The following is a 12,456-nucleotide window of genomic DNA, read 5'->3' as shown; positions in this document are numbered from 1 at the left end:
TATGTCTGACTCTGATATATATATATTTCAGGTTGGGTTGGAGAAGTTGGCCACAGAGCACACTCGACTGATCTACATGACAACTGGAGTCCTTCTGCAAAAACTGGTTTCAGCCAAATGCCTCACAGAGTTTTCACACATTTTTGTGGATGAGGTGCATAAACATATCAAAAATATCCCTCAAAATGGAAATAAAAGCTTATTATTTTTTTGTTTGTCCCTCTTTATACTGAGCTTGTCTTAAATGTGGTCTATTTTTGGCTGCAGGTTCACGAGCGCTCAGAGGAGATGGACTTCCTGCTGTTGGTTTTAAGAAAACTTCTTCATTCCAACTCTCGTTATGTCAAGGTATTTGTTACATTAAACATTTTTCTTGTTCATCAATTGTTTTGTCACTCCAGTAACTTTTTTTTTTGGCCAGATAATCCTCATGTCAGCTACCATTAACTGCAGAGAGTTTGCCGAGTACTTCGCCACACCAGTTCACGGTAAAATGAGCCCCGCTTATGTGTTTGAAGTGGAGGGGGCACCCTATCCTGTTGAGGAGTTTTACTTGGATGATCTCCACAAACTTCTTCCATGCAGGGTAAAAATAAATCAGAGAAATGTATTTTTATGCTGCAGTTTTGTACCAAACTAGCTAAAGTGTAAAGATTGTCTTATCCAGGTTGGGTCGCCTCATCCAGATGATCCTTGTATCTCACCGGAGATGTACAGTCTTGCCGTCACTCTCATCCAAAGCTTTGATGAAATGGAAAACAAGAATTTTTGGTGAGGCGGAATTAAATTAATTATTTGATCTGATCAAAGCTGCTAATTGAAAAAATAATTGGTTTGTCTTCTTTGTGTGCATTTGACTGAGAAGCCAGACGGAGACAAATGAGGGGATGACTTTCTCAGAAACAGGAAGTGTTTTGGTTTTCCTTCCTGGTTTACATGAAATACACTACATGCAGGACGCCCTGGCAAAACTGGTGTTCAAAAGGTGAGCCATTGACAGAAATTAAATATTTCTGCTGAAGCGTTTACTTGATTTAAAAACATTAAAACCACAACCATATGCTGTTTTCTTTTTGCACGTAGACAATTCAAACAGAAAACAGTGAATGGAAGCGAAGCAAAACAGAGACTCACTCATGAAACTTATGCTTATTTGGCTTGAGTTTGTTTTTGTTTGCTTTGAAATAACCTTGATGTGCATTTGGAAAGTTGAAATGATTCCGACAAACAACTTCCGTTAGCTCTACGATGTCCCTTTGCACTTAAAAACATTATATATATATATAAAGAATAATGTTGACATTTTGTTTTACAATAAATGTGGTGCTGTGGTCAGATTCCAGGTTTATCCCCTCCACTCGACAGTTACGCTAGAAGAACAGAACAGTGTTTTTCATCCTCCTGTACCAGGATACAGGAAGGTAAAAACTGCCCTTTTTATCCTGATATAATGTTTTTTTATATATATTTTTTTGCATTACTGATTATTAATTTTTTCATTTAGGTGATCCTTTCCACCAACATTGCAGAGAGTTCAGTGACTGTTCCAGATGTCAAATATGGTCTTTTACTTTTTAATTTAAATTACATTTCCCCTTTGTTTTATTTTTAAAAAAGTCATTATTTAAGTTGATTCTTTTCCCCACAGTGATTGATTTCTGCTTGGCTCGTCACTTGGTCTGTGACAACGAGACTAATTATCAGTCTCTGCGTCTGACCTGGGCATCCAAAACCAACTGCAACCAACGTAAAGGTAAAACCACAATAGCAACGATCTTTAAAGAGTGCATATACGTTTCCTCCTGTTTCTTACATTTATTATGTTCCCTATAAGGCAGGGCAGGTCGAGTGTCAAAGGGCTATTGTTACCGACTTGTCACCAAAGCTTTCTGGAGGGATGAAATTCCTGACTTCATGATTCCTGACATGCTTGTAAGAGAATATTGATCAATATCTTTTTAGGATTTTAGCCTTTATAATCCAGCACTGACCTTGTAAGCTCTATGTTTTCCCTTTTGTCAGCTTGCTCCCCTGTCTACCATCATGTTGAAGGTGAAGCTTTTGGACATGGGAGATCCTCGCTCCCTCCTCTCCACAGCACTCTCACCTCCCAACCTGAGTGACATTGTTAGGACTGTGCTTCAACTCAAGGAGGCCAGTAAAACAGTCCAGAGGGACAATTTTCCTCTTTAAAACCTATCGGTGTATAGTCAGGTTCATGCAGTGGCTGCTATAGTGATAATATGTATTCACCACCAGTGTCCCTCACGTATTATTTCATGAGTTTTATGGTGGACTTCATGTGTAGTCCTTCAGAGTTGTGTACGAGCACAGTAGGGCAATGTGTTGCAGTTTATTTGGCTGCAGGGAAAGTCTACAGTTCTTTTTTGTTTTTTAGAAATACGTTTGATGTAAATGTTTGCAACTTTCCAACAATTGTAAATCTTTTTAACTAGGAATTTTTTTTTTATATATATATATAAAATATTGAATTAAAAATAATCTAATAGTTTGACATCAGATGAATGTGTTCTTCTTCAGATGGGTGCTCTGTCGGCAAAAAACGAGTCCAGAAGTCAAAATGACGATGGCGAGTTGACGTTCCTTGGCCGAGTTCTGGCCCACTTACCTGTGGATCTGTACCTGGGGAAGATGATTGTTCTGGGTCACGTCTTTGGCTGCCTGGATGAATGTCTCATTATAGGTCAGTTTGTCATCTTCCTTCTGAAAACAGCCTGTTCCTTTTCTTTGTGCAAATGTTTACAGCTGTACAGACATGACTTGGGTCAACAAATATACCGATATACAGTTTTATCTTAGCTTATACCCAGAATGCACCTTTAGAAATGTTTGTATAAACTGGAATAGCAAAAAAAATAGCATGTGGTTTGCTTTTGGAGTTGCTGTTTGTAATTCTGTGTGGCTCTGGAAGTCCATTTATCATAAGTGTTGTAATGGTTTTGTTGGTTCTAGGGCAGAGCTATTCAACTAAACTGCTCAGGGGGACACAGTTACTGAAAGCCAGCAGCTCGAGGGCCGAACATCCAGCAATAAAGTCATTATGTAAATAAACCAAGTATTACAATGATCTTTTACCTTTTAAATTAGTTTATTTTGCTGCGTTGAATCATAAATGCAATAAACGGAACCCAAAAGTGTAACTCAAAGGAAGTACATTTCAAGATTTATTTCCTTGCAATAAAAGTAGTGATATTCTAATGTAAAACAATATTAAAAACAAAAAATGACTCACTATGCCTCCTATATTACACAAATATTCTGCCATCTCTGAGTTGCCAAATCTTTACACTTCAAAATAAATTTAAAAAAAAGTTTACTCTTGTTTTTATTTTGTTCCCTGAATGACCAACATGTTGCTGTTCCACGTGAGTTCATTAACAGCCAGTTCTCATTTATAAGAAAATGGCTACACAGACCAGTTCGGTTCATAAATCACAGGTGAAGTGTCCACGTCCTGCTCAGGTGGGAGCTTTGAGTGGAACCAAAAGAGGCGGAGCAGAACTCAGCTGGGATGAAAGCGAGCATGATGCGTGCCGAACGTCTCCCTTGTGTCATTTACTAAATGAATTGTCAGTCGAGCCTATTTTTGTTTAACTATTTTAAAACTAACTACAAAGCCTTTCAACTCATATTTTTGCTAATTTAGTTCTTGTAATTAAACATTATTAACACCAAAACACAGATATTTGTAGGCCCCAGATTAAAGCAAAGATGTGTCTCCGTTTAACTTTGTTATATTTTTCCCCAAACTCAAACTTTTCTCTCTGAGAGAGTCACAGAGCAACTGTAGTAGCTGCAAAGCATGCTGGGTAGCCTTGTGGAAATTATATTTGCAACATTTCTGGCTTTTTACGATGTTTCTGAGTGTGGAAATGGGTTCTAGTTAATGTCCTGTTCAGGTATGCTTTTGTTGAAGTCTCTGTTATTGGCTGTAAACTGAGGGTTTCCCCTACCATTGTACAAGTGGGGTGCACCATCCCATCAACAGAACACCCCACCTACCCACCCAAACTTGTCCCACCATGCTGAAGTGTCATGAGATGATGACATGGAAATGTAGACAGTCACATTTTTTTATTATGGCTTTTGCCTTGTTTTAATTTAGACTAAGCAGGTACTGTATATAAGCAGGTTACATTGGGTGCTACTATGTGCTGATGTGCTTCTTGTTTAAAACCATCTCAAATTGAACTTAACCATTTCTTTTCCTCTCTAAGTGGTCCATCCTGTGTAAAATGTCTTTATATGAATGCTTACATGACTTCCTGTCCTCTCTTTAGCTGCCTCACACTCTCTGAAAAGCTTCTTTGCTATTCCATGCATGCGTCAGCTTGCAGGCTACAGGTGAGTAACTTCCAGTATTTGAACTTCAAGGACACCTGCAGACTGAGACAGTTTTCATCAGACGTCTTTCTTTATTCAGCTCTCTTGAGTGTTAAGATACCATGTAGGTGCTGCATAAACTCTGTGTGGGCTCTGTGTGTGTTTTTATAATATTTTGTTCTTTTCAGGAACAAGCTGGCTTTTGCTCGTGGCACGCCAAGTGATTCAATAGCCTTTGTCAATGCCTTCAAGGTGATGCAAAATTTTTAATAAAAAATATTTATGCTTGATTCATGTTTTACTGTTTTTTTTGTTTTGTTTTCTGCCTCCTTTTAGGCATGGTACTCATCAAGACAACAAGGACAACTGAGACACCCCAAGGTAAAGGCTATACAGAAACAATACCTCACTGAAAAAAACGTGCACATTAAGGTCCAATGATCTGAGTCAACATGGTTCATTAAGAAATAACTTGTGTCAAAAACAATGTCTGATTTTTAAAGTTATGGGGATTTTTTGTGTGTGTGTGAAAAAGGCCCTCTGGTTATTATTGTTGTCTAATGGCAATAAATTTAAAAATGACATGTTTTGTTATTATTCTAGATTAGCTATAAGGTTTCTGCTTATCTCATGCATGCATGAATGGATGGATGTTCTTAGTGCTTGAACTGATTGTTTTAATTCAGCATACGTTGTTTAATCTGTGAATGTACTAATAAACATTTATAATCACTTTAAAATACTCTTCTTCTTTTTTTAACTTTCAGGATGAGCTAAACTGGGGGAGTGAGAACTTCATTCAAATCAAGAGGATCAGAGAGGTGCTTAAGCTGTTGTAAAAAAAATTGTCATTTAACTTATTTTGCATGGGAACCTTTTGAGCAACAATTAACTTTGCTTGTTTAAAACAAAAACCGTGTCTTTAAAGCACGTGACAGAATATAGTGTTTTTTATGCGTTCGTAAACTCATCACCTTGCAGTCATCGTGATCCAATAAGTCAGACCTGGGCAGCTTGGGTCAAGGTCTTTTTGAGTGTCTACTGTTCAGTTTGACTGAAGCATAGTTCTTTTTTATTCCCTGCTCAGGTTGCAGAACTGTACGAAGATCTGAAAAAGCGCGTGTCTCAGTTCAACATGCACATCTCAGAGGAGACTCAGGCTTCAGACTACACCAGCACACACAAGCAGAGGTTTATTCTTCAGGTTGGTCTTTGCTGAACAGTGATACAGTACACGTGTAATTTACAAGAGTTTTCAAAGTCAACTTTATTGTCAAAACTGCAATATGTACAGGACATACACAGGATTGATTTTGTTTCTTCTACTTTCTTTCGGCTGTTCCCTTTTCAGGGGTCGTGTCAGCAAATCATCCTCCATCTCACTCTTTACTCTGCATCCTCTGTAGAAGTGATTAATTATTGTATGATCGTACTTGAATTTTCTTTCTCTTTATGAAACGTGCCGCTGCGTATTGTAGATCGTCATCGCTGGTGCCTACTACCCCAACTACTTCTTCCAAGCGGAGATTGATGACAACCTGGCATCCAAAGAGCTGAGTGGCTTCAACCCAAAAACAACTGTGATGGTATTAACTTTATTGTTAGAATAAATACTTTTTGTTCATTACAGCTGAGAATCCTTCAAATATGCAGAGAATTAGATTTTACTGAAGGATTCTCAAAACGTCTCTGTTAAAACGGTCTATGATCACATAAATCAAAGCGTGTTTGAATGGCTCAGCTGTGCTAAATTCCAGCATTATGTTAGCATAACACAATTACAAAAATCTTAAATTATTTGTAAACCTGTTACTCTTGGACTGAATCGTTTTTATGGAGTTCAACTAATATTAATTTATTTTTATATTATGTTTTTATGAACAATTATGCACAATGCATGTATTGTAAAGGAGTGGTTAAACATTCTTTATATGCATATTGTTTAAAAAAGTTGATAATCTCATGTTGTTGTTTTAGTCTGCCTCATCATTCATCAGTCTGTGACTTTCAGGTCCACTAGTTAGCGATAGGTGTGTGAACAAAACATTTTAAAATGTCATTATTGTTTGTTTTCAGGTTAGGAACCTCCCTCCGTACAGTTTTCTGTATTACAAGCAGCTCCAGTCTTTGTTCCGCTTGTGTGGACAGGTCAAAAACATTTCTTTTGAGAGCACCAGGTACCAGGGTCCAGTGGAGCTAAACAGACATCCTCACTCAGTATTTTGTCTTTTCTAACCTTTGCCCCATGTATATGATGTCACTGTGTGTGTGTGTGTTCATGTCCTCAGAGCATACGTGGAGTTCTACAATACATCCGGGGACACGGGGGTCCTGCCTGAGGTGTCTCTTGCCCTCTTCATGGCCAGCCAGAACTCTCCAATGCAGCTTTCAGTCTACCCCACTGACCAGATTGAATCTTGTTCTGGGGGCAGACCAATAACTCACATGAAATTTTCTCGGTTTGGCTCTCTTTACTTTCTGTTGTTGTTTTGACTTTAAACTGTTATTAATTCTGATACTAGATTTATTGTAGCAAGTAAAGTTTAGCTGTGTCTGCTTTAAAGGAAACTGTAACATCTATATTATTGTATTATTTAGGGCCCCTGCACTCAGCCCTGATGTAATTTAACATAATAAACTCTGCATGAGATCCTGCATCAATCCTTGGATTCAGAGGTTTTAATGTTATATGACCAGCTTCATTCTGCTGCCCTCTAGTGGTTGTGAACTCAAATTACACGCTGTGATTCCAATTTTTTTTTTTAAATCATTATCAAGTATTTATTTTTATTTATTTAAAAATGTATTTTACATTCAAACCCTTTGTTGGGCCTATTTTTACAAAAATGGTGTTGTGGTTTCCCATAAGCGACTGGGAAAAAACCCCCCATTTGTTTTGATTCTGAAAATTCTTTGGCTAAGTTTTAATGTTTTGTAAGTTTATTTTTTAAGTCTGGGTGCCCTCTTGGCTTACACATTAAAATAAGTGCAATAAAATATGCCATTAAACCATCACTGTTGACATGTGAGCTGAATGCACGTAAAGATGCTCATACTGTAACATGATAGTGGTCTGTGTTGTCCCTCTGCAGTGTGAATGCAGGCATCCAGAGCCAGTCTGTCTCCCCAGTTGGAGTACTGAGCAGCAGCATCGACCCGGCTAAGCTGCCTTCCAATCGCCTCTTTGTTGTGAACATCACAGAGGTCAGAGTTTGATTACTATAAATTTTCAAGGATAACAACCCAGATGATGCATTTCCAAAAATGTATCGAGCTTATTTATTTAAACCTCTGCTGCAGGTGTTGGAAGTGGGTCGTTTCTGGGGGTTCCCAGAGGATGAAGCCAGCTTGGAAAAGCAACGCCTTCTGACCGGAGAAATCAACAAGCGTACCCTGAACCCTGTGGAGGTGTCTCTCTACCCCAACCTGCTGTGTCTGGCGCCGTACTCTGAGAGCAGTGAGCAGAGTTTGTATTACCGAGCCAAGATCTTGCACGTGCGCGGAAATACTGTGGAGGTGAATGTTCTCTCGTTAAGATGTAACGGTTTGTCCTGTTTATTGTCTTTTTTTTTCTTCAGCATTTCATCTTTTTCCGCAAAGGCCATTTTCTTAAATAAAAAAAATACACTAATGGCTGACAGTTTGTAGCAGAGTAATAATACACATTTAGAGCCTTGAAATACTTAAGTGCAAGTGATTGTGTTTTGGGTTAAACTTAATGGAAGAAAAACAATTTTATTCATGGTTATGTTTTGAGTATTTTTTATGCAATCCAACATGTCCATAAAACCATTTTACACAAATAAAACGTATTCTCCACCCCCAAAAAAAGGAAAAATTTCCAAACGTAATCCATCTAAAGACTTTACAGTCTATACGTAAATAACTACTGCATAGGTTTGATTGATATTAGTATTTTACATACATTTTTAACAAATGATTAAGTAAAATGTTTAAACTAAAGCATGGAAACACACAAGTCTTCAGCATAAAGACTAAAACGTTTGCTTAGAAACAATTGGTGAGGTTCTTGTCATTGTGTAGGTGTTCTTTTTGGACTTCGGCAACACAGCAGTTGTTTCCTGCAACAGCCTGAGAGAACTCCCATCTGATCTGCTGGCTCACCCTTTTCAGGTATTATTAGGTCACAGTGTCAGAAGGTAAGATTTTAATCTTTGAAGTAAACATAATTCTATGTTTCAGGCCCAGGAGTTCCAAATTGCTGAAATGTGTCCATCAGCTCAGTCCGTCATCCTGGGGAACCAGTGGAGCAGCAGTGCCCGCAACCGCTTCATGGTTCTGCTGAAGGATCAATCGGTCATTGTGTCTTTATACTCCATCCTCCACGGCGTCATGCGTGTGGAAGTGTTCATCAACATGGAGTCAAAAAAGACCAGCGTGGTGGACATATTGTTGAAGGAGGGATATGCTGTGAGGGCAGAGGAGAACTTTGATTCTCAGGTGACGTATGGAGGCGTGTTGGCTAATATTTTCTGATAATTTGATCTAAAGAAATTCTTAAAAGGTGTCGTTTTTTTTTAAACACATTCAAGCTTTAGGTTTTGTGATTGAAACATAAATTGTTGGAATTCTCAATATTACAAAATCTGTTTCAGTGCTTTCTTAATAAATAAATACATAACTCTGATGAAGGATCTTTTTGTTCTCAGCAAAGCCACGAGGCACTGATGACTCTGTACAAGGACATGGAGAAAGGACCATATGTTCCCAATTCTGCCAACAGTTCCTGGAAAGAGCGCGAGAAAGAGGAGAAGGAGCTTATCGACAGTCTGCTTGCTCACTTTTCCAAACACCCCCCGTTCGGATCAAAGGTGATGCCAACTGAAGCGAATTTGGTGTGATTAGCACAAAAAGAGGACTTTTTCTTTGATGAAGTGATATATTTTTTAACTGAAGAAAAAACTAACAAGAACTGAAAACATTTATTAAAAAAATGGCCCATAGGGAGAGAAAAAATAAAAAACGTGGGGTGTGGAAGCCATCTGAAATAATACCCTCAATATCCCAAACATTCTTGTTATCGCAACTCTTTTATTACTTTAAATTTGTCCAGTAGGTGGAATTATTTCAGTAGCTCAGTTAAAGCATTGTGTCCACTCAGAGTCACACAGAGTGACCACATCTCTGAATCATATCAATCAGGGAGTGTATGAAGCATCATGTGAAGTCTGAGTGTTTTTCTGGCTTCCCTCAGGCACTTCAGGTTTGTCTGAAAGGACCAACGAGTCCTTACAAGACAAACTTCCACAGCTTGTGCCGAAAAATCTATTGCAGGTGAGAAACTCACCGACCTTAAAATAAAGTTAAACTCTGTGCTGCTGCTGATAAGGAGTGTGTCCTCCTGCAGGACTGTGTCTGTAGATAAGACCAGCATCAACTCCATGGCACTGAATGAAAACCCACACTACAAACATCTGAGGATGTTGGTGGCTGCATCAGTGTCAGTCAACTCCACAGGTACCAGATATAAATAAATGACTAATGCATTTGTGCCCCTTTTATTTTTACATACATAGTTTTTTACATCCATTTTTGTGTATTAAGGTGTTCCATAACGGTTAATCTAAAAGCATTTACAGCTTGAACTGTATGCATGTATTGAAAGGTACACGCATAATGCTGAGAGAAACGTCCATCCTGCCTGACATCCCTGGACTTCCTGGACTGGTAATGATGCTCTTCACCCCCATCATGGAGTTACGGTATGATAGACCCCAGTGTAAAGACTAAAGATATAATTATTGTTCGTGTGCATTACGTTTTGCTTTATTTTTGACTTTTTTAGTACTAATGAAGAAAGGACATGCTACGCTGGTGCTCTCATGGGCTTGGGCTTCAACAACCAAACCCAAGCAGCCATCCTACCTGAGAACGACATCGAGCTGGCCTTTGACACCAGATTTGATGTTGAGGACATCACAGAGGTCAGTGATGGACACAGCGAACCAAAAAGTTAGCTTCGCTAATTCACTAACTAAAAAATTAACGGGGAGCTTCACTAATGTTAAACAGGTGAAAACAATTAGCAGAAACTCGCGCTAAAGCGATTAGATTATGAACCGCTTCACATGTGATTCACAAGTAAAGTGTCCATGTCCTGTTCAGAGGTGAGCTTTCAGAAATGAATGTGGTCCATCAGAACCAAAGAGGCGGAGCAGAACTCTGCTGTGCTGAAGCAGAGTGATGCATTCAGTGTTTGTCGGACGTCCCCCTCGTGTCATTTACTTTAATGAATTAACTCACCTTGGTGATCCTTGTTGTGGTTAACTACTTTTATAAACTAACTACTAAGTTGCCATGCATCATCATCAATATTCTCTCAGTAATAAACCTGTTTGTATTAAAGATGTGTGAAATCATGTGAGAGAGCCACGTCCCAGAGATAGTGTGAGCATTGCAAAGCATGCTGGGTAGGAGTTATGTGTGCAATGTTTCTGACTGTTTACCATGTTTCTGAGTGTGAAAATAGTTTTTTTAAATATTATTTTCCTGTTCTGGTTTGGTTTGGCATTTATGTTAAAGTCTGTTATTGGCTGTAAACTGACACCATGAGTCACAGACTGTTTGTGGTAGATATGAAGGGTACAAAAGCACTGGGTAGCGTAGCATCACTTTGTGTAAATCAGCATTCTCCTGTATGATTTTATAGAGGAGAACTATCTTTAAAAAATAAAGTATCAGACTTGAATTTACCAGATTTAACCTAGCGGATGCTATTTCTGCTAAAAGTATTCAAAGTTAGCGAATGTTTATCTGCTAAACAGAAAGTTAGTTCCGCTGTTAGCCAAACCGTTCCCACCAATGACCAATGGTTGTCATCATCAATAAGACTGACTGACCTAGGAACAGGTCTCCCAGATATTATTATAAACTTGACTTTTTGGTTCTAGTTTTATAATTGACTGAAATAATGAGCCACACTTTTTTTATTTTTGTTGCTTTAAAATTCCCAAAATTTTCATATCTACAAATATTTGTGAAGAGTAGACTGAAAGTATTTTAACAACTGTATTGGGTATTTTATTTATTTTTCATTTTGTGCACTTTAAATTTTCCAACACATTTATAAAAATGTCAATGTTATAGTAAAGCAATTAAAATGTAGTAACTTCTGTAGTTTCCCTATTACATCTCATGAAGATCTACGAATTTGTGACAATTCCAGCAGTGCTTCAGTTTTAGCTTTACATGCAGTAGCAGTCCTTGTTGTTTTTATTATTATATAACATTCTTTGTTGTCTGTCCTTTCAGATAAATGCGTTGCGAGTGGCCGTTAACCGCCTGTTGTGCAACGGTCCCAGAAGCACGCTGCATCTGGGACCTGACAAGATCAGCCAACTTCAGGAGGACTGCCGAGACCGCCTTACCAGGTCGCGTGCACACTCAACGACAAGAAGCAATAAAAAAAATCCTTTTAAGTGATGTGCCATTATTAATAAATTAATGTCTTATTTTGTAGCCTCTTCATGAGGTCTCCTCCAAGAGAAGCTGTCCCTCCACTGTATTACGAGAAATCAGGAAAGTGGAACCAAGTATGTTACAAATCAGTGCTTCTCCGTTCATTTGTAGGACTTCTCACATAATTATCTGTTCTCTACATTGTAACTCCATGTCTCAAAATGTTTTGGGCTTATAGGTTGATCCTTCTCTGAAGATGAACATCGCAGAACCAGGAGATGGAAACACCAGAGGTGTTCTCTTCCAGCTTCATCCGGTCATTCTGCTCAACTAAAACAACACTCCTGAAGGATGCTCCTTGTAAAATGGTACCGTTTTCAGTTTGGTAACAAGGGCAGTTGCTCTGAGTTTTAATTTTATTAACTTTTAGGTGTTCGTTTTTATGTTTACATGAGGCTGTAATGTTCAGCAGCGCAGTGAAATCATGTCTTCTTCTTTTTTTTCTTATTGAAGGAGTTTCCCACTTTACCTTTGTGGCTGTTGAAGTTCATTTTAATTCAGAGTGACCATAGTCTTGTAAGTGTTTCAGCTGTGGGCCATTAAAAATAGTTGTGTGCAACAGATGAGCCTTGTCAGTCAGTCTTCTTCAAACATAGGTTCTTTGTGACCCCCGAGTCGAGTTAAAAATGTCAG

The 12,456-nt window shown here is 38.4% G+C and overlaps 1 protein-coding gene across 1 annotated transcript in view; it reads left to right on the top strand.

The window, feature by feature from the left end:
- The window catches only part of tdrd9 (tudor domain containing 9), a 22,030-nt gene extending 9,933 nt beyond the window's left edge, over positions 1 to 12,097 (top strand). Inside the window, exons 5-35 of the mRNA XM_037695350.1 lie at positions 32 to 154; positions 268 to 348; positions 422 to 586; positions 668 to 771; positions 866 to 985; positions 1,337 to 1,421; positions 1,505 to 1,562; positions 1,649 to 1,753; positions 1,835 to 1,932; positions 2,023 to 2,154; positions 2,542 to 2,704; positions 4,302 to 4,365; positions 4,533 to 4,596; positions 4,681 to 4,725; positions 5,112 to 5,165; positions 5,432 to 5,548; positions 5,823 to 5,930; positions 6,421 to 6,521; positions 6,633 to 6,803; positions 7,437 to 7,548; positions 7,645 to 7,860; positions 8,389 to 8,478; positions 8,548 to 8,805; positions 9,015 to 9,176; positions 9,560 to 9,639; positions 9,713 to 9,822; positions 9,971 to 10,067; positions 10,151 to 10,289; positions 11,617 to 11,735; positions 11,825 to 11,897; positions 12,002 to 12,097. Coding sequence (XP_037551278.1) covers positions 32 to 154; positions 268 to 348; positions 422 to 586; positions 668 to 771; positions 866 to 985; positions 1,337 to 1,421; positions 1,505 to 1,562; positions 1,649 to 1,753; positions 1,835 to 1,932; positions 2,023 to 2,154; positions 2,542 to 2,704; positions 4,302 to 4,365; positions 4,533 to 4,596; positions 4,681 to 4,725; positions 5,112 to 5,165; positions 5,432 to 5,548; positions 5,823 to 5,930; positions 6,421 to 6,521; positions 6,633 to 6,803; positions 7,437 to 7,548; positions 7,645 to 7,860; positions 8,389 to 8,478; positions 8,548 to 8,805; positions 9,015 to 9,176; positions 9,560 to 9,639; positions 9,713 to 9,822; positions 9,971 to 10,067; positions 10,151 to 10,289; positions 11,617 to 11,735; positions 11,825 to 11,897; positions 12,002 to 12,097 — 3,510 coding nt within the window. The remainder of the gene's footprint in view (positions 1 to 31; positions 155 to 267; positions 349 to 421; positions 587 to 667; positions 772 to 865; positions 986 to 1,336; positions 1,422 to 1,504; positions 1,563 to 1,648; positions 1,754 to 1,834; positions 1,933 to 2,022; positions 2,155 to 2,541; positions 2,705 to 4,301; positions 4,366 to 4,532; positions 4,597 to 4,680; positions 4,726 to 5,111; positions 5,166 to 5,431; positions 5,549 to 5,822; positions 5,931 to 6,420; positions 6,522 to 6,632; positions 6,804 to 7,436; positions 7,549 to 7,644; positions 7,861 to 8,388; positions 8,479 to 8,547; positions 8,806 to 9,014; positions 9,177 to 9,559; positions 9,640 to 9,712; positions 9,823 to 9,970; positions 10,068 to 10,150; positions 10,290 to 11,616; positions 11,736 to 11,824; positions 11,898 to 12,001) is intronic.
- The last annotated feature ends 359 nt before the right edge of the window (positions 12,098 to 12,456 follow it).

Source organism: Nematolebias whitei, chromosome 21 (genome assembly GCF_014905685.2).
Source record: "Nematolebias whitei isolate Nwh7 chromosome 21, NemWhi1, whole genome shotgun sequence".
Classification (NCBI taxonomy): Eukaryota; Metazoa; Chordata; class Actinopteri; order Cyprinodontiformes; family Rivulidae; genus Nematolebias; species Nematolebias whitei.
The sequence above is the reverse complement of the archived record's forward strand: the minus strand, read 5'-3'. Positions and strand labels throughout refer to the sequence as shown.